Source organism: Ambystoma mexicanum, chromosome 3q (genome assembly GCF_040938575.1).
Source record: "Ambystoma mexicanum isolate Mex_15411 chromosome 3q, UKY_AmexF1_1, whole genome shotgun sequence".
NCBI classification, from domain to species: Eukaryota; Metazoa; Chordata; class Amphibia; order Caudata; family Ambystomatidae; genus Ambystoma; species Ambystoma mexicanum.
In genome coordinates, this window is record NC_090926.1 from 1066341787 (window position 1) to 1066368596 (window position 26810).

Sequence of the window (26810 nt, forward strand, 5' to 3'; positions counted from 1 at the left end):
AACGCTTTAAAATATAAAAGAGAAATCCAGATAAACTCTTTTAGGATCACATCTATTATTATGCTGCTAATTATATACTTGCCTTGATGATGCAAGCAATGAAGCTAGAATCATTCCCATTTTGCTTAATATGCTTCTATGACATTTTGTTTTTAAAAATGGTCTCGTTGGATTATGTGATGTATACTTTCCAAATGAGTGGAATATAATTGGATCATTTTAGTTTACGGTAAGAACTGGAAAAGAAAGTGGAAAATGACAGCAATAGCAGATTGGGTGCAAATCCCAGCGTAACCTCTGTGAGGAACTCATGGTGACAAAAAGTAAGACGTGCACAAGTGATTACAATTAAAGGGTGTTTATTGAACAATGAATTTTGTATGCAGGTTGGAAAACGCCTATTCTAAACCTAAATCTAAGATGGGAGCGTCGACCATCAAATGAAAAATACGGCCGTCCTAGTAGCGTTGTGTCAAATAAAAAGGGCCTAAACTAAGAAACCTATTGCCTTGCCAAGCCTTGCAACTAACAAAATCGATGTGGGATAGTTCTCAAGAAAAGAAAGAAGTGCTCTTAAATAATATGTCTGGACCGCTGGAGAAAAGAGGATCCCAGGGGAGGCAGACCATTGACTTGAAAAAAATGGTTGTCCTTAATGGTAATACCCTTGGAGGTACCACCAGGAACGGCAAGAATGGTGGGAATATATTGGATTATATTTGTATCTCAAAAACAATGGTATCATCTGCAGATACAATGAGAGTTGAAACTATGACGGCCAGTGACCACAACTTGTTAAGTTTGTCTTTATCCATGGTCATGCAACAAAATGTTCAGGTTTACCCTTTAAATTTGGAAATTACGCAGGGTCATCATAGATTGAAATTCGCAACCCATCACTTAAATCATTTAACTAAAAATCTTATGCACATGAACAGACTAATGAGAAAAGACTTAATTACCTGAATCAATTTTTTTGTGATTTTGAAGTAAAAAAGGGAAGGTTAAACTGTCCCAGAATTATACATTGTCATGTTTACAATCCAGTGGTGGCATTGAAAAAAAAAAGATGTTGAAAAGTAACATCGCTGACATTACAAAGCAAAATCTACCTCAAGTAGGATTATTAAAGGCTAAACTACGGCAACAATATCGAAATTGGCAGAGACTGTATTAAAAAAAACAGCTGATAAGAGATGCAGAAGAAATGTTGTACAAATTGAAAGCCAGAAACACAGCAGGTATTTGGAACCTAATTAATCAATCAGGCACTGCACAAGAAGCGCTTATATTAACCTCCATACCGGCAACAATTTGGATTACATACTTTGGAAAATTTTATGAACAGATGATTGAGAAAGATTCTGCAATCTCTGCTTATCCGAAAGACGTAAGTGGGATGCTTTTGACTTCCACCCAGATGCCATTTCCGAAATTCCCAGGCTCCTGGATTGGATGGACTGAGTAACACCATCTTGAAACAAGACAAAGCACAATGGGCTACCTTTTTTTTCTACCATGTTTGAACATATTGTTAAGTCTCGAAGGATCCCGAACTCCTGGAAGTCCTCAATTATTGTTCCCACCTACAAAAAAGGTGTGAGAACAGATCCGTCCAACTATCGTCCCATCGCTTTATTGGATGTGCCGGGAAAGATTTTTGCTTCCTTGATTTTGATATCTTTGGTCAAGTGAACATGAACCTCAGGTCATCGAGACATTTGGCAAGCAGGGTTTGTGAAAGGAGTAGGCCGTCATTAAACACCTTTATTTTGAATTTATTAAAAATTCATACAGAGAGATAAAACCAAGAAGATCTACCTGGCGTTTGTTGGTCGAATGCAGGCGTTCGACGCGATAACGCGACCGGAACTATGGGATATATTACATCTTTGGGGATGTCCCAACAACCTGCTTGAACCAATACACAATCTATATACAGACACTAACTTGAAGAGAAGATTGAATACACTGGGTCTTTTGACTAAGGCCCTACAGACAAATAAAGGCTTGTAGCAGGGTTGTCCCTTGGCTCCCGAACTCTTCAATCTGTTTATCTCAGACATTAACCAATCTTTCTCGGATATTAGATGCTTCCCCCCCAATCTTGCAAACATCACCATCGGAAGACCTTTGTATGCCGATGAAGTAGTCCTGGTGGTTCAAACCCAGATTGGGTTGCAAAGACAATTGGAAGTGCTTCAATCTTACATCGAAGCCAACGGACTTATGATTAGTCCCAACAATCAAGGATCCTGCCGTTGGGTGAACGTAGGATAAGTGGAGGAAAAAAAAAGGTTGCAATGGCAACTTCAGGGTGTACAAATTCCGGTAGTAAACTCCCTTACTTATTTTGGAGTTTGTATGAACACTAGTGCCACGAACGCCCCAAGAATGGAGTCACTTAGGAGGAAAACCCAGAACTTGGTGGCACAAGGGAAAGTGCTCTAAAAAATATTTGGTGGATTTTCGATATTTCCTGCGATTGCATTTTATCGCCTGAAAGTTGCCCCAATTTTATCTTCCAGTGCAGAGTCTTCTTTCAACTTTAAAATGGAAAATGGCCTAAGATCAAAGGTCTTTTCTGGAAATAAAGTCCTGGGTTTACCTAGATCTACCCCCATACAGGCTGTACGTATGGAACCTGGGTTAACGTCACTCAAGGCCCTAGTCATTTGGAAAACCTTGTCATTTTTTAGGAAGTATATGGAAGAGAACCTAAAGGGGGGTTTTGTAGTCTTGAAAAAGGCCTTGTTAGAAAGAAAAGAACCAACACTGATGGAATGGGAATTTAATTGCAAGGCAATATTGACAGACCTAGCAGAAGCTACCCAAACCCTGGTTGGAAATCCTGCCAAAACTAAAAAGAAACTGTTCACCCAGGATTGGATAACTACGCTGGAAGAAAGATCGAAGTAGAAAGGTTATGGCAAAATGATTGAGGAATCACGGAAACTAAATACTATTCCCAGATATCTGCAACTATTTCCCAATTGGTTTTTAGGAGACAATTTATGCTTTTCGGGCTAAATCTTCTCCCAACGAGAGAAGTATTATGGTCGAAGAAAGGTAAAGAAACATTTGTAACATGTAGATTGTGCCAAGAACTTGTCTCGGAAGAAACACGAAAACACCTTGTGATGAGTTGCCCGGACTTAAATACCCAGCGAACAACATTAATGAATGAAATAATGTTCAAATACAGTCGGAGATAAACTGAGAAATGGTGGAAGATCCTTTTGGATAGTGAAAAGGTAGCCATAACACTGGCTTGAGTCAAACTATTGATTACCATTTTTGATATTATTAAAGCGAATTCTGGAGAGACGGAATAATAGAGGAATTAGCATGTGGCTGACAGTGGACTCATTCGTGTTGTATATGTTTGCATATATTTGAACTATGTGAATGGCTTTTTTCTTTTCTGTGATGTATGTATTTGGATTTTTTATGTAGCTAAATGTAGTCTTTTGTATAACCATTTATAAGTCACTGAATAAAAAAAAAACATTCAAGCGTGTGAATCTATGAAAGATCCAATGCTGGAGAAATACCCGTTTTTTTTAAAAGGTAAGACTTATTTACAGATTGTTGTTTTGTTCATTGAATTGATGAATTATCAAAAAATAATTATTTGTGAAAGGCTTTTTGTAAAAACAACCCAAAAGAAATAATGCATACAAAATAACCAGGTTACTCACCGTAGTGACCATCTTACTCCTAGTCCATAGTCCCCTTTCCTCCATACTTTATGGGACATCTCTCCATCCTGTGGGACGGGACCGGAGCACATTGTAAAAAGCATCAAAAAAATGTTTTTTCAAAAATGTGTCCTTCCTCTCTTTCTTGCGCGGGGCCCGGCACACGGCCGTGGCTCTGCCCCGCGCATCGCCCATCAGTCCTTTTCTATCGCCAGGTCAGAGACCTATTACCAATAACAGAGGAACCTTATTAGAGGGGACGGCGGGCGGGTGTATGGAGGAAAGGGGACTATGGACTAGGAGTAAGGTGGTCACTACGGTGACTAACCTGGTTATACTCCTACGTCCCGCCCCCTTTCCTCCATACTTATGGGAGATTTCCACGCACCCCTAACAGGAATTACAGGTGGATGGAAATACCCCTTACGGAAAAAGGTTCTTCAGCACAGCCTGACCAAACTGAGCATCAGCTCTTGAGCTCATGTCAAGACAATAATGCTTACAAAAAGCAGATGGGGAGGCCCAAGTAGCTGCCCTAGCAATGTACTCCCAGGGAACATATTTCTGAAAAGCAACCGCGGCTGCCTTGCCCCGCACCAGGTGTGCATGAATACCATTAGAAGGTTTCAGCCCTTGGACGGTGAAAGACTCCGTAATGCAGGCGGCGATCCACCGAGAAATAGTAGCCTTAGACGCCTGCTTACCCTGAGGGTTACCAAAGGTCACAAATAGTTGAGAAGAACTCCTAAGCTCGGAAGTTCTGTCCAGATAGAACTTAAGAGCCCTTCTGACATCGAGACAATGCAGGTAGGGTTCGGAAAAAAGACCGGCAGGGAGATCGACTGATTCAGGTGGAATTCAGTTACCACCTTCGGCAGGAAAGCAGGATTTGTCCGTAGGACTACCTCATCCTTGTGAAAGACCAAGAAGGGATGCTCCAACAACAAGGCCTGGAGCTCACTCAACCGCCTTGCTGACGTTACGGCGACCAAAAAGGACACTTTCCAGGATATGTACTTGAGGTCCACCGTGGCCATGGGTTCAAACGGCTTATGGCACAATGCCGTCAGGACTACATTTAAATCCCACGGCGGGTGCGGACAACGAACTGGAGGGTAGAGGCGTGTCAAGCCTGCCAAATGCCTCTTAACCACTGTATTACACAGAGAGTAAGAACATTGGTCCGTAGAAAGATAAGCGGAGACCGCTGAAAGGTAAGTTCTGCATGACAGAACGTGAACACCCAACTCTGCTAGGAAGGATACGAAAGACAGCACCGTGTCAATCGTAGCCTCCCTTGGGTCCAACTGCTTTTCCAAACAAAACAATGACAGAACCTGAGCCATTTACTTCTGTATTGGGATCTAGTCGAGGGTTTCCTGGCCGCCTGGATAATACACATGTTATCTGCAGACAAGTTAAGATGATCTAAAGACTTGAACTCAGGCACCATGCCGCCAAGCTGAGCGATTGTGTTGAGGGGTGCCACATCTGCTGTTCCCCCCTGATGAAGATGATCAGGGGTCACTGGTAACCTGATCGGCGGATACATCGACAGGTGTTGAAGTTCTGAGAATCAAAACCTGCCGGCCACCACGGGGCTATGAGTAGAAAGGAACAGTTCACTGAGTTCTTCAGCTTCCAAATTGCTCGATGGACTAGAGGCAGAGGTGGAAAGGCGTTAGCTCTCATGTTGTGCCATGGAATCTCGAGAGCATCCCCCAGAGAGGAGGCTCCCAGGCCCCCTCTGGAGGCATACTGATGAAGCTTCTTGTTTACGCCGTAGCGAAGAGGTCCACCTCCAGTGTGCCCCAACGCAAAAAAATCCATGAGAGGACCTCCGCCTTCAACTCCCACTTGTAGCTGAGCACTGTCTGCCGGCTGAGGGCATCCGCTGTGACATTCAGCTGGCCCGGGATGTGCAGCCAAACACCATGAAGCACGGCCCACTCCCATATCTGGATGGACAGGTCCACGAGGGGGGAGAATTGGTTCCCCCCTGCTTGTTGATGTAATACATCGACACCACATTGTCCGTCCGTATGCGGACCACCTTGTTGGCTATGATCGGTCTGAACACCCTGAGCGCTAGGAAGATCGCCAGAAGCTCTAAATGATTTATGTGGAGGAGCTTGTCCTGAGGCGACCAGAGATCCGAGACCTGAAGAAGATCTAACGTCGCATCCCACCCCAGGAGGGAGGAGTCCGTCGTGATGATCACCGTAGGGGCAGGGTCCTAAAACCCCGCACCCACCAACAGGTTGCTGAGAGATGACCACCATTCCAGGTCCACTCTCATGGAAGCCGGAATCATTATCAGCTTGGAATCCGGGTCCACAGCCTGATGCCAAGAACTCCAAAGAGCCATCTGGGTCTGTCTCATCTTGAGATGAGCAAGAAGAAGAGCCAACATGCACGAGGCCATGAGGCCCAGAAGCTTCTGGAACCACCAGGCCGACATGCTCTCCGACTGCGCAAACATCTGACACGTGGCTAACAGATCCGTCATCCTGTCCCCGGTCAGGTACACTCTGCAGTCGATCGTGTTCCAGCGAAAACCCAGGAAAATCAAGTCCTGCGAGACCCTCATGGAAGATTTCCGCCAGTTCACCGACAGCCCACAATGGAACAGGAGCTGAAGGAGAGACTGAAGATTGCCCGCTGCTTTCATCAGACAAGGGCTGCGTAAGAGCCAGTCATCTAAATACGGACACACATGGATACTCGGCAGACGAAGATAGGCCGCAATCACCGACATCCTCTTCGTGAAGACACGCGGCGCCGAGCTGAGGCCAAAATGAAGCATTCGAAACTGGAAGTGCTCCTCTCCCAAAGAGAAACTGAGACATCTCCTGTGTGGATTCCAAATCAGAATATGCATGTACGCATCCTGAAGATCCACCACGCTGAGCCAATCGCCCATCTGCAAGGAGGACCGTATCTGGCTGGGCGTGATCATCTTGAATTTCTCTTGGGGTATGAAAAGATTGAACTGGGAAAGGTCTAGGATGGTGCGCAGGCCAGCCTGGTTGGGTTTGGCCACCGTAAACAGCCGGGAGTAGAAGCCCTCCCCTTGTTCCCCAAGGGCAACGGGTTCCACAGCTCTGAGGGCCAGAAGTTTCTGAACCTCGGCTTTGAGGGAGGGCGAGCCCGCCAGCTGAAAAGGAGGGTTGAAGGGTGGGGTAGGGGGTAGGGGTAAGCGGAAGCCCGCCGAGCGACTGACAAGACCCATCTGTCTTCGGTGATGATCTGCCACGCCTCCCAATGAGATGCAATGCATCCTCCCACCGGGGTCTTGTGCGAGCGCGGAGAACCCTCATTTAGCAGGTTTTTCGGTGGTGTTGCCACCTGAACCTGAGAAGGAGGCTGAGGAGCGGGAGAAAAACCGAGTCCGTTGTTGCCTATTTTGGGCGGACATGCCCTTTAACGCCCACAGCCCTACTTGGGCTCGGGCTAGCAGGCTGTAAAGGCCATGTCCGCCCCCCCAAAGCGGGGGTGAAAGCCATATTAGCAACCAGGAATACAAATTAAGCACTACTCTACACAAGCCACAAAATAGCTTAAACTTACACACTTCAGACAGCGTTATCTTTTCAGATTTGCACACATCAATATTCCAACAAAGCATCCTTGCCCTGCCCGGTGTCTGTCCTTTAGCACAGCACTTCCAAATCCTGAAGCTCCATGAAATAGAGAAATGGTACGTTATTCAGGACTCAATGTCATAGCATAATCAGACACAGCAAACCGCTTCAATCATTCTCATTTGTGGTAGTGTGATGTACGGCCAAGGCAACTTCAGAGACTGGCAGCAAGAGGGCAGGACAGCAAAATTAGTCTGATATGCTATAATTTTTGGTGCAGTGACTGGCTGGTGAGACTATATTTCTCTCTGTCAAATTTAGTCATATGGGAACTGAGGGATGGTCTTTGCAATAATAACAATTCGAGATGGCGGCCTCGTGGACCACTAATGGAGGAGCACGAGGAGACACCATTTTGTCTCTAAAAATCACAAAATCTGCCCCACTGTATGGCAGTCTTATTTTTAATAGTCTGAGAATAATCACTTCTATGGGCTTCATTTTCTGCGGTAATGTCCTATTGATACTGCACACTTGGTTTAAGCAGCGAACCTGGGATTTTAACCCCTTCTACAAATCGAGTAATTAACCAAATAACTTCTGAGCACTACTTAGTACAAATATTTACGTTTTGACGTTGAAGGAGTACATCAATACTGCCTTATAGCGTTTCCTTGAATACACAAATCCCATAGTAGAGCAACCCGACAAGCTGCACATACTTAAAAGAAACATGTAAAGCCAAAGGAATATCATGATGCCTTTATTTTCCACATCCTGAATAGAAAACTGCAAGCCCTTGAATGCAAAATAATGATAGCCTGAAAAATCTCCCATTGTACAGAACTACGCTTTCAGCACCTTAAAAAATAAACGAGGTACCTTTAAAAAAAATGTAAATTGACACATGGCACTTGTCACTTTTACTCTTACGTGGAAACAGGTCCCCTGTATGCAATTTTAGTCATTTGCACTTTGACGTGCAAAGAACAAGTTACTATCTTACCTGGTAACGTTCTTTCGATGGGATGGTCCGACGACGTATTCCAGATCTATGACAGTAATCACCACAGCTGTGCTGCTTCGGAAAATCTTCGGCGTCCGCGTCCTGCGTCGATGACGTCGATACGCCACCTTCGAGGACCTCCTCTGACGGCCGAAGTCACTGGATGTTATAATTAGGACGCACGACGCCCGTGGCCTCAGTTGTAGTTTTTTCCCAGAACGTGTGGCACCAGTCTTCTGCCAGTCTGACACACAAAGCCTTGCGGAAACGTAAGCTACAATCGCATAAGAAATTCTGTAGTGGGGAAGGCAGGGAGGGAGCGATATGGAATACGTCGTCGGACCATCCCATCGAAAGAACATTACCAGGTAAGAGAGTAACTTGTTCGACGAGGGGATTGGGTCCTCCGACGTATTCCATATCTATGACAGACTCCCAAAGCAGTACCAATGCAAGGAGCTGGGAAAAGAATTTAGAAAACAGACATTTAGAATGCCCAATCAAATTGTGGGGTAAACGACTGCCTTGCCAAAGGCCAGATTCTGCCCCCGGATGGAATCGAGGGAGTAGTGACGTACAAAAGTATGTACCGAAGCCCAGGTGGCTGCATCACAGATGTTACGAATAGGAACACTCCTCTGTAGGGCAGTAGAGGCAGTCATACCCCTGGTAGAATGGGCCCGTAAGCCGACCAGTGGGTACTTACCCGCCAAGCTGCAACTCTCAGAGATAGCCAAAATAATCCAGCGAGACAAAGTTTGTTTCGTCACAGCTTGTCCCAAACGCTTTCCAGCATAACCAATGAAGAGTTGATCGTCCACTCTGACCTGGGACATGCGTGAAATATAAAAGCTTAACGCTCTCCTAGGATCAAGCCTATGGAGCCTCTCCTCTTCCTTACCAGGATGTGGAGGAGGATAAAACGCCGGAAGAACAACCTTCTGGCTTAAATGAAATTCCGACACCACCTTCGGAGGAAAGGAAGGACGAACTCTAAGGACAACCCTGTCCTTATGAAACACAGTGAAGGGTGGCTTAACTGAAAGTGCCTGTAACTCACTCACTCTGCTTTGCGAATGCAAAGGCTCAAACGGAGCACCCATAAGAAACTTAAGAACAAGGTTCAAATCCCAACCGGGCACCAGGAAAGGTGACGGAGAGAACACATTAGTGAGCCCTTTCAGAAACTGAGAAATTAAAGGGATTTTAAAATAGGAACACTCTTCAGATGAGCGCTTAAAGATGGACAGCGCCGCCAGGTAACCTTTAACGGTACCCACTTGCAGGCCCCTGTGGGCCAAAGAAAGCAAAAAAGACAGAACCATGGGAATGTCACATGCAAAAGGATCCACATTCTTAACCCTGCACCAGTCGCAGAACTTACGCCAACTGCAACGGTACAGGGACTTTGTTGCTGGCCGTCTGGCCGACAGCAACACCTCCATCACGTCTTCAGGAAGGTCCCAATCCATATAGCTCAACCTTTCAGAAACCAAGCGTGAAGGTTGAGGCATCTGACCTCTGGATGGAGAACCTGACCCCCCCCCCCCGTGAGAGCAGATCGTCTCGGTAGGGAAGACGACGTGGCGGGCAGATGGACAAGTCGAGAAGGTCCGGGTACCACGTCCTCTGGGCCCACGCCGGAACAATGAGGATCATCTGGGAACCGAACCTCCGTAACCTCCGCAGTACTTGCGTGATGACGGGGACTGGAGGAAACGTGTACAGCAGTGGGAATGACCACTCCACCACAAATGCGTCTCCTAAGGCTCCTTGTGGAGGAAATTCCCGCGAGCAGAACCTCTCGCAATTCCGGTTGACACTGGAGGCGAAGAGATCCACTTGAGGGGTCCCGCAAAGGGCGAAGATCTCCAGGAGAATCTCCTGAGCCAACTCCCACTCGTGAGAGATCGCGCTCGGCCTGCTCAGAGCATCCACCGTCTCGTTTTCGTCTCCGGCCAGATGAACTGCCGCGATTGAAACTTCCTGCTGGATTGCCCAGAACCAGAGCTGCAATGCCTACCTGCATAGAGGAAGTGATCCTGCCCCACCCTTTTTGTTGAGGTAGTGCACGGCCACCGTGTTGTCCGTCAGGATCAGGACATTCTTCCCTCGCACAGTCGGCAGAAAAGCCTTCAGGGCTAGCATGGCGGCCCTCAGCTCCAACAGATTGATATGGAGTCTGGACTCCGATGGAGACGCAGACCAACGACCACTGACTGTCAACTCGTTGGCATGAGCTCCCCATCCCGTGAGGGATGCGTCCGTCACGATCGTCACCTCCGGCCAGGGTAGCCAAAATGGAGCCCTCTTCATCAGATTGTCTTTGACGGCCCACCACAGAAAGTCCTGGGCGACTGAGGACGGCACCTGAACAGGGTCCGACATCCTGCCGGAGGACTGAGACCACTGGAGCTTGAGTGCCCATTGCAAAGATCTCATCCGCAACCTGGCCTCTGGCACCAGAAGAATGCAGGATGCCATGAGGCCGAGCAATCTCAAGAACTCAAACTCTGGGAGACTCTGGGCAAGCTGAAACTTGTGCACCATCTGCTGAATGTGATGAGCCCTCACCTGGGGAGGAAATACACTGCCCCAGGGACGTGTCGAGCACTGCTCCGATGTACTGGAGCCTCTGAGTTGGTGTCAGATGGGACTTCTTTAAGTTGAGGGAAAAAGCCCAGCTTGTGGAGGGAGTGGCAGGTGAATGACAGATGATCCAGGACCTGCTCGGTAGAGCGCGCCCTGATCAACCAATCGTCCAGGTAGGGGTAGACATGAATCCCCCCTTTCCTGAGGTGCGCTGCCACCACTACCATGAGCTTGGTGAAGACCCTCGGGCGGAGGTCAATCCGAACGGCAGGACCCGAAACTGAAAGTGCGAGTCACCAACCGCGAACCTCAAATAAGCGTCCTTGAGGTCGAGAGACACCAATCAGTCCTGAAGTTGAAGGGCCTGGAGGACTTGAGAGAGAGTAACCATCTTGAACTTGTCCTTCCTGAGGAGTTTGTTCAAACCGCGCAAGTCCATGATGGGTCTCAATCCCCCATCTTTCTTGGAAATCAAAAAATAAGGGGAATACCATCCCTTGTTCCTCTCCGCTACAGGCACCAGTTCTATGGTGCCTTTCTCCAGCAGGGATTGAATTTCCTGCGCAAGGAGCGGATCCGGACTCTTCAAAGAGAGATTCCCCGGTGGATTGTCTTGAGGCATCTGCCGGAAAGGAAGACAGTAGCCGTGGGTTATGATCTCCAGAACCCACACATCTGAAGTAATGGCGCGCCACTCTGCAAGATGCTGCGTCAGCCTTCCCCTAATCGGCGAACCATGGGACATGGCCTCATGACTGAACTGAAGCTGCTGCGGCGTTGCCTGTGGGGAAAGAGGCAACAGCCCTAGCGGCCTTGGCACCTCGAGTACCTTGTTTTCCACCTCTGGCACTCCTACGGTGGCCCCTTTGACTGGCAGCTCCTCTCGCTTTACCAAAGGACGAGTAATAATGAAAGGAACCTCCCCTCCATTGCTGTCTCCTAGGACGAAAAGGCGGAAGTTGGCGAACTGCAGCACCCAACGACTTAGCTGCAGCTTTGGAGGTCTGCAACCTCTCAAGGCTCTAGTCAGCCTTGCTGCCAAAAAGATGTTCCCCGTCAAAGGACATGTTGAGGAGCCGGGCCTGCACATCAGGAGCAAACCCTGACTTCCGCAACCACGCAAACCTGCGTATCACGGTGCTCGCCGCCATGGACCGGCTGATGCAATCTGCCATGTCCAAACCCGACTGAACGGCCTCACACATGGCATCCTTACCATCCTGAACCATGGCAAGGAAACCATCCCGTTCATCCCCTTCGGGAATATGTTCAGCCGCTAAGGAAACACAGTTCCACAGAGTGTGCGTGAAATGTGACAAGGCACATACGGAGTTGGCCGCCTGAAGCGCCATACCCCCTGAAGAAAACACTTTCTTCGCCCAGCCGTCAAAACGCTTGTCGTCCCTATCAGGAGGGATGGTAGGATACAACGCCTGCTTTGCCGGGGCCGTAGCCGCCTGCACCACCAAACTCTCCAGAGTGGGGTGCTTGGTCAAGTAGCAGGGGTCGCTACTGGCTGGGCGGTATTTTCGTGGCAAAGACGTGCCCACTGCCGGGAGACTCTCCGGAGCAGTCCAAGCCGCCTGCATCCTCCTCTGTAGAGCCATATGGAACGGCAGTACCGGGTCAGTTTGTGGACCTTGGTCGAGGAAATCCGTAAGGTCATCCTGAAGAAAGTCCCCTGGGGGAGCAGGCCATCCCAAGTACTCGGTGACCCTGGACATAAGGCGCCGGTACGAGGAGTCGGCATGAGTGCCAGGCTCAGGCCTATAAAACTCCACCTCCGTTGAGGTGTTCAGCCCACTGGCATCGTGCAAGGATTGCCGCAGGTCTTCAATTTGGCTATGGTCCGAGGAAATCTCGTCCGGTACCGTATCCAGAACCATGCCATCATCCGAGCCCTCATCCACCTCTGAAATAAACTCAAGCTGGCGGAAAGAAGGCACAGAATGTGGAACAAAGCCATGCTTGGCCTTTGTCAGAGCCTTTCTAGGCGGTTCCACCGAGCCCCGGGGAACCCCCGTCGAAACAGCCTCGAATGCGTCGAGTGAATCGACGCCGAACGCGGAGCCGACAGCATCGATGGCGCTGACATAGTCCACGAGGCCGGGGCCCCGAGCGTGTCCCTCGACAGCCAGGGCGCCAATGACTTCTTCGAAGGCGGGGCCTCGAAAGAGTCCATCGACGACCTCGGCGCCACCAGCGTCGACGTCTTCCTAGAAGACACCACAGGTTCACACGGTCTCGAGCGTGCGAGGACCGGGACCTGGAACGGGCATGCCGAGAGTGATTCCCCTTGTCTGAGCGGGACCTCTCCCGCGAATCGTGACGACCACCCGAGCCCGAAGACGTGCGAGCGGCGGCTCTCGACCGAACTGAACCAACCCCACTCGGTGGCTCGGACGGAGCAGTGCCCTGCGATTCGAGAGTCGACAACATTTTCTTCCTGAAGGAAGCCCGTTCCTTCGGCGTCGCATGCTTGGCGGGTTAAACGAGACCCGCCGACGGGCGGAGTCCTCGGAAGAGGACGGGGAAGGCGACCGATGACGGCGCTTCCGGGAGTGCCTCGAAGAAGCAGAGGAGTGGCAGGACCGACTCCGGGACCGAGACCCACTGGACTTCCGACGACGACGCGGAGAGTCGCCCCTCGAATCGTCCATTGAAAGCCCTGCAGACCTCGACTTACGTGGCTTGGACACCTTACCTACCGATAACTTCTTGCGCTCCTGCAAGGCTTTTGACGTGAGCGACACAGTCATCCGTATCATGGGCCTCCCCGAGGCACCAGAGGCAGGCGTCGTGCGCGTCCGTAACCGACATCTTGGACCCATAGTCCCCGCACTTCTTAAAGCCCGGACGCGGTGTGGAAGACGAGGTAGACATCTTCACGAAGAAAGACTTCACAATACGAAACAGGTTCGAAGAACCGAGAAAGAACAGGAACTCCAAAGAGTCGAGGTGCGCTGAGATCTCCGAAGCAAACACGTGCGCGGAGAAAACAGAACTGAGGCTACTTATAACATCCAGTGACGTCGGCCATCGGAGGAGGTCCTCGAGGGTGGCGTATCGATGTCATCGACGCAGACGCCGAAGATTTTCCGAAGCAGCACAGCTGTGGTGATTACTGTCATAGATATGGAATACGTCGGAGGACCCAATCCCCTCGAACAAAGGTTTAAATGCAGGCATAATCGCCTATTCGCCTTACTTTGTTCAATTTGTAGTGTACATTGAGTAAATGTCAAAAGGCAGTGTTTGCAATGGATTTCTTTGGAATCCGCCTGCTTTTAGCTGGTGTAAAAAGCTGTCAATGCCATAATAAACCAAAGCATGTGTACCAAATACGTATGCCTTTGTAAGGCAGAGATGAATGGGGTTGTGGAAAAGGAATTTCGTTCACTTTTTTGCTCGTCAAGGTGGTGGACATCATGGGTATAAAATAATCTTTTAAAGAAAGCTTTATTATTGTACTCATTTTAATTGTGGAAGCAGACACAGATGTGCTAGTTAATTTGAGCTGTAATGGTGTTATTCCAGTTGGAAATGCCTCATTGCAGTGCCAGTTGCCTACCAATTCACGGCTAAGAAAGGCCCTGATGAGAACATGCAGACTCCATTCATCGAGTGCTTTTCATGGTGCTCACGACGACCGCTCTGAACGTCAGCAGGGTACAGGGGGGGACAGAAGCTCAATTAGCCTAATAGCGCCCATGATGTTCACCCTAAACTGTTGTCGCAATGACATTACATTAGTCGATGAAACCACTGCTCCCCACCCCTGCCCTCCCAAGCCTCCCTCTTCCCAAGGTCGCCAGCCAGATAGCTCATAGGTACCTTGAAACTGCGCAGCTCTTGCTGGGTGAATCCCCGGCTGTGCATAATCTTCAACTGTTTCACCAGGGTGCTCTTCCCGCTCTCCGCTGCTCCTGGAAGGAATGACTGAATTAATACTGAAATCAATCATGAAACCCTTGGAATATATACTTCATTTTCGGTAATAACGTAATAGAACAAGAAAACGCAAGAAGCTCCATTGCAGACAAGCGATTAGGAAAAGACGAACAGATATACTGCTCAAATACTTTATAACCCTTCCTAGGAGGCCAATACCTGGCACTACAGGCCCTCGAGGCTATAACTCAAGGCGTAGATAAATAATGGCCCTCATCTACAGTCTACACCACCATATTATATGCCTGGAGTTTCAGTGCCTGCTGTCAGGCACAGGGTGCTAACGGCATCTTTCTGGCACAACACTAGTATCGATCGTGTGTCTATGTACTGTTGACTTGCCAAGCGTCCAATGCTACTCAAGGGGAGAGGGGGCAGAACACAATCAAGGAACACATTTTACATGAAAGCCAATTCCCAGCCTCCGGTGCATTCAGAGCACGGGGGTGGGTGAGAGTAGAGGGGTCGAGGCAAGGTACATTTGGCGTCTGGTATCGTTACTGCACGTATCCCTTAAACTAGAGAGCTAGATGTCAGATGGTGGCCAAAGTTCTTTGTTATTAGCATTTATAAGGCACCAGCATCCATAACAGGGGTCATTGGTGCAGGTTGATACCAAGGTAAGCATACATGTTTTCTCACTATGGCATGGCATTTTAAAAATGCACTAAGGGCAAAGCCAACATGAGTGGGGAGTAGGGTGGGGCTGACATTTGTGCAGCCTGCAAGAACATGTTTTCTTACTATGGTATGGCATTTGTTTTCTGGGCATCTATGGCAAGCAAGTATAATGAGCGTTATGTGGCTAGCCTGGCATATTTTGGTGCAATAAGTCTATTAATCATTTATTACTGTGAAATCACACTTACTTGCCATCTATGATATAGCAAGCATGATACGCTTTATTGCTTGTCTAAACTGGTCTATATTGGTGCACCCAGTTTGGACATCATTTCACATTGTGGCACAGCATTTTTAAATTGTAAAGCCAAATGCAGTATCTTCTTACAAAGGGATACCGTCATATATAGACAGAGCCAGCTTGCACATATTTTCTTATAGTATCATTACTGACATACGCAAAGCAAACAGGAGTATGTTTTTATATGGGAATACTGGCCTACATTGGTGTACCCAGCGTACACATGTTTTTTATACTGGAATATATTGTGGGGAAAGGCGGTTTATAGTGATATAATCGAAAACAAAAAGGTCGAAAGTCAAAATGTCGAAAAAAAAGGTAAAAAAAGTCACATTTTTTATGACTTTTTTTTCGAAATGGGGGTTCCCCCCAACTCGCCTTTTTTTAAATTTTTTTTTTTTGTTTTACCCATTTTTTTTTATTCCCTGACCCCAAAATTTACCAGGTTACTCACCATAGTGACCACCTTACTCCTAGTCCATAGTCCCCTTTCCTCCATACTTGTGGGACATCTCTCCGTCCTGTGGGACGGGACCGGAGCACTTTGTAAAAAGCATCCACATTTTTCCAAAAATGTGTCCTTCCTCTCTTTCCTGCGCAGGGCCCGGCACGCGGCCGTAACCCCGCCCACCATGGCTCCGCCCCGCGCATCGCCCCTCAGTCCTTTTCTTTGCCAGGTCAGAGACCCATTACCAATAACAGAGGAACCTTATTAGAGGGGACAGCGGGCGGGCGTATGGAGCAAAGGGGACTATGGACTAGGAGTAAGGTGGTCACTACGGTGAGTAACCTGGTAATACTCCTACGTCCCGTCCCCTTTCCTCCATACTTGTGGGAGATTCCCAAGCACTCCTTACAGGAACTACGGGTGGATGGAAATACCCCTTACTGAAAAAGGTTCTTCAGCACAGCCTGACCAAACTGAGCATCAGCTCTAGAACTCATATCGAGGCAGTAATGCTTACAGAAAGCAGATGGAGAGGCCCAAGTAGCTGCCCTAGCGATGGACTCCCAGGGAACATACTTCTGAAAAGCAACCGCAGCTGCCTTGCCCCGCACCAGGTGTGCATGAATACCTTTAGGAGGTTTCAGCTTTTGGATAGTGAAAGACTCCATGATGCAGGCGGCAATCCACCTAGAAATAGTTGCCTTAGACGCCTGCTTGCCTTGAGGGTTGCCGAAAGTCACAAAAAGATGAGAAGAACTTCTAAGCTCAGAAGTCCTATCCAGGTAGAACTTAAGAGCTCTTCGGACATCAAGACAGTGTAGAACCCTCTCCGCCTCAGAGGCGGGGTTCGGAAAAAATACTGGTAGGGAGATCGATTGATTCAAATGGAATTCGGTCACTACCTTCGGCAGAAAAGCCGGATTAGTTCGAAGGACTACCTTGTCCTTGTGAAAGACCAAGAAAGGATGCTCCACCGACAATGCCTGGAGCTCACTCACTCTCTTTGCCGATGTGACGGCGACCAAAAAGGACACTTTCCAAGACAAGTACTTGAGGTCCACAGTAGCCATTGGCTCAAAGGGTTTATGGCACAGCGCCGTCAGGACAACATTCAGGTCCCATGGCTGGTGCAGATTACGAACTGGAGGGTAAAGGCGTGTTAAACCAGCGAAATGCCTCTTTACCACTGGGTTAGTCAGAGAAAACAAACACTGATCCGTAGAAAGATAAGCGGAGACCACTGAAAGGTAAGTCCTGCATGACAGAACATGAACCCCTGACTCTGCTAAGGAGGACACAAAGGACAACACCGTGTCAACCGTGACCCCCCCTTGGATCCAATTTCTTCTCTAGACACCAATGACAGAACCTGAGCCATTTACTCTTGTACTGAGATCTGGTCGAGGGTTTTCTGGCTGCCTGGATAATACGCATGTTATCCGCAGACAAATTCAGATGCTCTAAAGACCTGAACTCAGGCACCATGCCGCCAAGCCGAGCGATTGTGGGGAGGGGTGCCACAGCTGCTGCTCCCCCTGGTGGAGAAGATCGGGAGTTACCGGTAACCTGATCAGCGGATAAACCAACAGGTGTTGGAGTTCTGAGAACCAAAACCTGGCCGGCCACCACAGGGCTATCAGTAGAAGAGAACAGTTCACCGAGTTCTTCAACTTCCAAATTGCCCGGTGAACTAGAGGCAGAGGCGGGAAGGCTCCCAGCCCCCCTCTGGAGGCATACAGAGGAAGCATCTTGGTCGCCGCTGTCGCGAAGAGGACCACCTGCAGTGTGCCCCAGCGCGAGAAAATCCCTGAGAGGACCTCCGCCTTCAACTCCCAGTCGTAGCTGACCACTGTCCGCCGGCTGAGGGCATCTGCTGTGACATTCAGCTGGCCCGGGATGTGCACTGCAAGCAGCCAGACACCATGAAGCACGGCCCACTCCCAAATCTGGATGGACAGATTCACGAGGGGGGAGACTTCGTCCCCCCCTGCTTGTTGATGTAATACATTGACACCACATTGTCCGTTCTTATGCAGACCACTTTGTTGACAATGACCGGTCTGAACGCCCTGAGAGCCAAGAAAATCGCCAGAAGCTCCAAATGATTTATGTGCAGGCGCTTGTCCTGAGGCGACCAGAGGTCCGAGACCTGAAGGAGATCTAACGTCGCACCCCACCCGAGGAGGGAGGAGTCCGTCGTGATCGTCACCATCGGGACCGGGGCCTGAAACCCTGCGCCCCCAGACAGATTGCTGAGAGATGACCACCAGTCCAGGTCCACTCTCATGGAATCCGGAATCATTATCCGCATGTAGTCTGGGTCCACTGCCTGACGCCATGAATTCCGAAGGGCCATCTGGGTCCGTCTCATTTTGAGACGAGCAAGAGGAAGAGCCAGCACACACGAGGCCATGAGGCCCAGAAGCCTCTGGAACCACCAGGCCGACATACTCTCCGACTGCGCAAACATCTGACACGTGGCCAACAGATCCGCCATTCTGTCCCCGGTCAGGTATACTCTGCAGTCGATCGTGTTCCAACGAAAATCCAGAAAAATCAGATCCTGAGAGACCGTCATGGAGGATTTCCGCCAGTTCACCGACAGCCCAAGATGGAACAGGAGCTGAAGGAGAGACTGGAGGTTGCCCGCTGCCGCCAGCGGACAAGGGCTGCGTAAAAGCCAATCGTCCAAATGAGGATACACATGGATACCCTGAAGTCGAAGATAGGCCGCAATCACCGACATCATCTTCGTGAAGATACGTGGCGCCGAGCTGAGGCCAAAAGGAAGCACCCGAAACTGGAAGTGCTCCTCTCCCAAAGAGAAACGAAGGTACCTCCTGCGTGGAGCCCAAATCAGGATATGCATGTACGCTGAGCCAGTCGCCCATCTGCAAAGAGGAGCGTATCTGGCTGGGCGTGATCATCTTCAATTTCTCTTGGGGTAGAAAGAGGTTGAACTGGGAAAGGTCTAGGATGGTGCGCAGGCCAGCCTGGTTGGGTTTGGGCACCGTAAACAGCCGGGAGTAGAAGCCCTCCCCTCGCTCCCCAAAGGGAACGGGTTCCACAGTCCTGAGGTCAAGGAGTTTCTGAACCTCGGCGTTGAGGGAGGGCGAGCCCAACGGCTGAAAAGGAGGGTTGAGGGGTGGGGGGTAAAGGTAAGCGGAAGCCCGCCTGAGCGACAAGACCCATCTGTCTTCTGTGATGGTCTGCCACGCCTCCCAATGAGACGCAATGCGCCCTCCCACCGGGGTCTCGTGCAAGCGCAGAAAACCCTCATTTGGCAGGTTTATCGGTGGCGGTGCCACCTGAACCTGATGAGGAGGCTGAGGAGCGGGAGAAATACCGCGTATGCTGTTGTCTACGGCGGTTATTCCCCGCAAGAGTATCCACTCTGCGATTTTTGCGGTCGAGGAATCCCCTAAAACCAGAGGAAGGTCGACCTTGCGACAACGGCCTTTGAGTCTTGAAGGGAGGTTTAACCAGAATAGACAATGATTTAGCCGTCTGAGTGCTATCCTTGGTTTTGGTGAGCTCTACATCAGTAGAAGAATGAAAAGCTCCTTACCATCGAATGGAAGGTCCAATACTTTGTCTTGCACTTCCTTCGAAAACTTAGTGGCATGCAACCACGCTTGCCTCGAGGTATTAACCCCGAGCATCATGCCCCGAGCCGAGGTGTCTACGTGATGAGCCGCAGCCTCCAGGAGATCCTGGGCCAAGACCCTGGCATCGGAAAGGCCACCTCTGAAGTCTTACAACTTCTCGACCGGAATGTGCTCCTCAAACTCCGACAGACCTTTCCACATCCGCATGTTAGCTCCCGCCAAGATCAATTCGGCATTGGCCTGCCTGAGCTGCAAGGCCGAATTGGCAAAGACTTTCCTCCCTAGGGAGTCCAGGAGCTTGTCCTCCTTTCCCAAGACCTGAGTAGCCGTCGCGGAAGAGGATGCTGCAGGTCTGGACTGCAACGTGGCCGCAGCCACCCCTGTGGAGGAGGGAGGCGGACAAGACAACAAGGCCACTTACTCTGAAGAGTGCAGCCTGTACCTCGCATCAATCTTTTTATTGACAAAAAGTCCTGAGTGTGGCTTCTCCCAGAGTCTTCGGACCTCGGCCAAAACATCCTTCTGCAGGAAAAGGCTGGTACGCTCCAAAGGAGACAGGGTGAACACCCCAGAAAGCACGCCCTCCTGTGGAGCAGGTGCCTCGGGAACCGGAACATCTAAGAAATTCATCATGTCCAGTACCCGGTCATGAAAAGCTCTAACAGAGCGGGTAGGTCCTCGTTGTCCTGCTCGCCTTGAGGGTCATCTGACAGGTCAGGATCCTGCTGAACCGTGTCAGGCACTGCCTTGTCGACTGGGGACAACGGTGGCAAAGGCGGAAGAGCAGTGGCAGGCACCACGGGCAAAGGAGGCGCCGGCGGAACCACCAGAGGAACGGGTGGAGCCGGGGGGCGCTGGTGGACAAATTTCCTTATAAAGCCCTTTGAAATACTACCTCATGGGGTCGGTGCGCATAAGCGCTTGAAATTTTCCGAAAAAAACGTCCTCAGGAGATTGCTTCGGAACCTGAGGAGGCCTCTCATGAGGTGGACAAATCCAGGGACGTAACGGAGAAGGGTGCCACGCCGGGCCCTCCGCCGACATATCCACATAAATCAAAGGGGCTGCCCCTGCAGGCAACGAGACATTGTGCGGAAGAGGCATCCGGGCGTTCCAATCATAAACAGGCCGGAAAGGATACGCACAAGTGACCTTAGGTTCACCCAAAGGACCGAACCCTACACCAGGGGCCGATGGCGTAGTTGTAGGGGTAGTACCTGAAATGGCCGCCGTGGTCGTGGCGGGAACGGCCGCCATTTTGTCTTCATTTAAGGGGAACTGCAGCACGTGAGGAGGTGAGGCAGGGGTCCCCGTCGATGGATCAGGGGTCTTAATTTTAGCCTTAACATAAGGAACCTCGGCAGAGCCGGTACTATGAGGCCTGGAATGTTTCTGCGACATACCAACCGCCAACTGAGCATTCAAAGGAAGGACCTCGGCACTGCCGGTAAAAGAAGAACCTTTGTTCTTTGTCCCCTCCACAGATCTGGTATCACCACAAGAGCGGGAACGGTGAGAAACCGCTTTCACCGACAGGGCCCTGTTCGGCCCCTCAGAACTGTTGGTAGCCTTAGCCTCTGTACGAGGGACCTCGGGCCTAGGCCCGTTTATAGCCTTATCGGCACGGGCCTCGAACATCCGCTCGGTAAACACAAGCCCAGCCAAGGCCTCGGGGCGCACCCCGGTCTTGTTTTTGAGGGAAGCCGAAAGAGAGGCCTGTGGCCCTGTGACTCAGCAGAACTGGGTCTACACAGAGCCCCCACAGGAGGGGCCTCGGAAGTTACTCCGGTGTACACAGGCCCCTTACGGAGACCCTCGGAGAAAACTCTGGTAGAATTATTAGGCCCGACAGGCACCTCAGGGCGAACCCCGGTGACAGAGCGATCAACGCCCCTCCCGGCTCGAGAGGAACACGGGAAGGTATCACCCAGCCGGGGAGCTCTGAAAAGTAAAGAACTTACCGGGCGTTTCTTCTCGTCATCGATGAACGCCTGAAAATGAGATGGGGGAGTGCTTCGGAACACCTCCTCCCACCGTTCCAACCGACATTGAAGAGCCCGGACCGAAAGGGAGTCACAGCAAAAACAGGAGTCCCAACGGTGTTCCGGACCCAAACACTCTAAACAAAGAGGATGGGGATCCGCCCTCGAGAAGCGACAATGACACGAAGAACAGTCTGGAAAGTCTAATTTAAGAGACATAGACAGACTAGAAGACGAACGCTAGCGAGAGCCAGAGAGGAAAACAGGGAAGAAAATCTTCCGAGGATGCAAGTGCGTCCGGCCCCGATCGAGCGGAGAAAAGGACTGAGGGGCGATGCACGGGGCGGAGCCAAGGTGGGCGGGGTTACGGCCACTTGCCGGGCCCCACGCAGGAAAGAGAGGAAGGACACATTTTTGGAAAAATGTGGATGCTTTTTACAAAGTGCTCCGGTCCCGTTCCACAGGACAGAGAGATGTCCCACAAGTATGGAGGAAAGGGGACGGGACGTAGGAGTAGAATATATAATTTTAAAAAAAGAGGAATTCGACTTTTTTTTTGACATTTATTTTTCGACATTTTTGTCTTTCAACCTTTTTTTTCGATATTTTGACTACACACCGGGAAAGGCATCATAAACATGCTTTGTTAAATGCTCCTATGCACTATTGGTGACTTCCATCTATTGTATTTTTTATGCGTTACCTCCCAAAATTATTGCAACCTGCCTGGAGTTTTTTCCCCATTTTTTCACAGGTGGTGTCCTGTATAATGCACCATTTTAACACATTCTTCAAAAGGTTTTTCTCGGGGACAGAACTTCCAGGAACCCCTCTTGGTTGGTCCAGGCTCCCTCGCTACGCTTGGTCGCTCTTGCATGTTTTTGGAAAATATTTACAACCTCCAGAAAAAACATTCACCAGCCGCCACTTCCCATACCCGATACACACATACATACGCAGACTCGCTCTCAGAAAAGACACGTCTGAGTCACAGACTACAGAAAGAGAATAAGGTGGGGGAACGAGAGCACAGCAGACTCACGGCCACCTTATAAAAGATCAGGTTCAAATAGTACTTCAAGACTAGATGTCCTAACCAATGACAGGAGAAGAGGGATCACAGAGACATCTGGCCCGCTCTCACCTCCTAGCGAATGTCAAAAGACACAAAATCACTTACTCAACAGACATTGTGACAATTTTCTACAGCACATGCAAGATTAAACTAGGGGGGCATATGCAAGTTACCGGTTTTCAACATTAGCCAAACATTAGCTTGTTACAAAGACTGGATTGTCGTAAACTAAAGAAAATCCTGGAAATTGTATTTATCTGGAATTCAATGCATCCCAGTACTAAAACACTGATTCTATCATTGGCTTAATTATATGATGCCATTTTTGAAAATGAGTTGTTTAAAAAGGAACTTTCGTGAAAGATATAAAAAATGGATCATGTGATCACTGTGCCGCGCATCATGTCGACTTTCATATGGCCGACTCCCATTATGGCACAGCTCAGTGATCACATAGATCACTATGGCCGGCATACCCCTACTCGCCTCCCCCTTCCCACTTATATTGCCGGCTGTCTATCCCGTATCCCTGCAGCATCAGTTCTCGGGTCAAAACTGGTGCCACAGAGTGGTTTTTTTCCACTTTTCTTTTTGTCGATTGTCCCCCCAATTCCATCCAATGGGAACCCCATTACACAGAATAAGAGGAGCAGGGGACAACCGTGCAACACCCGCTCCCCCATGCGCAGTAATGGGGGCTCGGGATTTTTGAACTGCGCAAAGGCGCAGTTCTAGTACTGGGCAACAATTTTTAGTCACCGTAATTGTATTATCCCCTAAACAACGAGGCCTACAATATATAAAATGAGAAAGGCCCTTCTGGCAAAATAAATTACATGCACAGGCTTTAGGCATTTACTGCCTTGGGCTTGCTGTCGCAATTAAAAGGACACTTGTTGGAATGCGCAATTAACATTTATTTTATGGTTTAAAGCGCGGACCTAGCTCGAGAGCACTGTACAGGGTGTGGGCTAGTCAGCATATGGGCTGGCATCTTTTAACAATAGTTCAGTACTGTGAGTTTCTGTCTCTAGGTCTCCTTCCACTCCTCTAAGGTCATCTTTAATGCCTACTCTAATGGGACCGTCTTGGTTCAAAGCCCGCGCCTCATCAACTTCCTTTCTTCTCCTGCTGTCCCCTCCCCCCTTTCCCTGACTACCTCGCCTCCACCTTCTTCCTCCTCCATGGCTACCTTGCCTCCTCGTTCCCTCTCTGTCCCCTCTCGGGCTCCCTCTACACCTCCGAAGGGCGTACCTATGATCTGTACCCCTCCCCGGAAGTCCTTCAAGGATCGCAACCTTCTCCACATTGCCACTCTAAACTCTTGCTCTGCTGTCAAACACGTCTATGATATCTGCCGCCTTCTGGATGAACTTGACCATGATGTCCTTGGTCTCACAGAGACATGGTTCACGGCCAGCTCTATCACTAGCTTTGACACTCTCCTACGTGACGGCTACAAGATCCTCTCCGTGCCCAGGTCCAACCGCTCTGGTGGTGGTGCAGCCCTAATCTTCCCCGAGTGGATTCCTGCCACGGTCACTCCTACGCAGGCCTACTCCTCTTTTGAATGCCTCGTCCGCAGGCTCTCTCTCTCCCCTAGCCATTCCCTTACTGTGGCTACTATCCACCTGGTCAGATCTCCTCTTTCCTCTCTGAGTGGGCGGACCTCTCCTCCTCACTTCTGGCCTCTACCACTGAACTCCTCCTTCTTGGAGACTTCAACATCCACCTGGATGCCTCCTGTACTCCCTCTGGACTCTTTCACAACCTCTGCGACTCTCTCTCACTATTCTCACCTCAGGCCCAACTCACTCTGCAGGGCACACTCAATGTTCTGATCTACTCAGACCTTCCCCTCTCTATCCCTCTCTCCACTCCTCTCTCCTGGAGTAATCACTGTCTCCTCCCACCGCACCCTCCCTATCCCTTAGTCCAAGCCACTCCCATCACTGCCACCCACCTTCTCGGTCATCTGACCCATGAAGCATGGGTCAGCTGAGGCTTTCACTGCCACCTTCTCACCCCTCCTCTCCTTTGGCTGACTCTCACCCTGACACAGCCCTCTCCACGCTCCACTCTGCTATCTCTGATACTCTTGATATCCTTGCCCCCGTCATGAGAATCCACCTGAAGCCCAAAGCCAAGTGCAACTCCTGGTACGACTCAGACCTCGTCACCCTAAAACGCAAGTGCAGGGTGGCCGAGAGGAAATGGCGTGCTTCAGGTACATCCTCTGACAAACTGGCCTGCCGCCTGCTGCAAAGGCAATACCGGACCAAGAAGAGAGCCCAGATCCAAGCCTGCGTCTCTGCGGCATCTAACAACTCGTCTGAACTCTTTAAAATCTGCAAGGAACTGGCCAATCCTGCCGCAGTCTCTACCTCCCCTGTCCCTTCCCAGGCCCTCTGCACGGCACTGGCTTCTCACTTCATCTCTAAAACTCATAACATCCTGTCCACACTCTCCTATCCCCTCCGTCCCCCTACTCCCTGCTCTTCCTCTTCCTCCGGCCCTTCCGCAGCCACCTCTCCTCCCTCCTTCTCTGCCTTTCCCCGGTTCCTTCTCTGCCTTTCCCCTGTTCTCCGCAGACATAGTCAGATCTATGAAAGTCTCGTCGAAACAGGTTCACCACTGTGCCTCCAAAACTATCAAGGACCACATCGACTCTCTGGCTTCTGCCTTGGCTGATTTCTGCAATCACTCCTTCGCCACCGGGGTCTTCTCATCCCCCCTGAAGCACTCCCTCGTGCACCCCCTTCTTAAACCCTCTTTGGATCCCTCCTGCCCGGCTAACTATCGCCCAATCTCCCTCACTCCCTTCCTGGGCAAGCTCCTGGAGAAAATGGCCATCTCCCAGCTTAATCTCCACACTGAATCTGTTGGTGGTCTTCATGACCATCAGTCTGGCTTCAGAGCTGCCACAAGCACAGAAACTGCTCTCCTGAACATCCATGAAGACCTGCTATCCAACCTTGACTCCAACACCCCTTGCATCCTCATCCTGCTTGATCTCTCTTCTGCCTTTGACACTGTCAACCATGCCATCCTGCTCAACTGTCTCCGTGATAACCTGGGCATCACTGGTCAGGCTCTGGCGTGGCTGACTTCGTTCTTCTCTGACCGACCCTGCCAGGTCCAACTGGGGTCCTTCCTCTCCGCTATCTTTTTCTCTACCTGTGGTGTCCCCCCAGGGGTCTAACCTCTGTCCTTGGCTTTTCAACCAATCTGGCACTCCTAGCCCACCGCATTGCCGCTCTCTGCCCCAACTTTCAGTGCTATGCGGGTGACACCCGGCTCATTTTCAGGCTACCCTCGGCCGCCTCCTCTCCTTCCCTCATCTCTGTCAGTCTGCAATTCAGGAGTGGTGTGCCGCCAACGACCTCTGCTTTAATGCCAGCAAGACTGAGATTCTCCTCATCGGCACACCAGTTCCCTCCTTTCCTGTAGCTCTCTGGCCGGCCTCTCTTGGTCCTCTTCCTGCTCCCACCTGCAAGGCTAAAAACTTCGGGGTCATCTTCGACTCCACACTCTCCTTCTCTCCTCACATCTCCAAAGTCTCTAAGAAGTCACACTACCATCTACACCGCCTCAGAGGTATTCTTCCTTTCCTCTCCTTCCCCCAGAGGTTCACTGTCTCCAGAGCTCTGGTTCCGTCTAGGCTGGATTACTGCAAAAGCCTCTTCCTAAATCTGCCGGCTTCTACTCTCTGCCCTCTGCAACTTATCCAGAACAGGACTGCAAGTATCGTCCTTGGCCTCAAGCTCAGGGATCGTATCTCTCCAGGACTGAAATCTCTGCCCTGGCTCCCAGTGGCAGCGAGGATTAAGTTAAAAATCCTCTGCATTGTCCACAAGGCCTTCTGGGGCCTGGGGCCTCAATACCTTCAACTCTCTCTTCCTAAATATCTCCTTTCTCGAGCTCTTCGCTCATCCGCCTCC

General features: G+C 50.0%; 1 protein-coding gene across 1 annotated transcript in view; it reads right to left on the reverse strand.

Annotated features, from left to right (window-relative positions):
• Positions 1–26810, reverse strand: part of LOC138583240 (guanine nucleotide-binding protein G(o) subunit alpha-like) — a 1018345-nt gene that overhangs the window by 787710 nt on the left and 203825 nt on the right. Inside the window, exon 2 of the mRNA XM_069655299.1 lies at positions 14718–14809. Within this exon, the coding sequence (XP_069511400.1) occupies positions 14718–14809 (92 nt within the window). The remainder of the gene's footprint in view (positions 1–14717; positions 14810–26810) is intronic.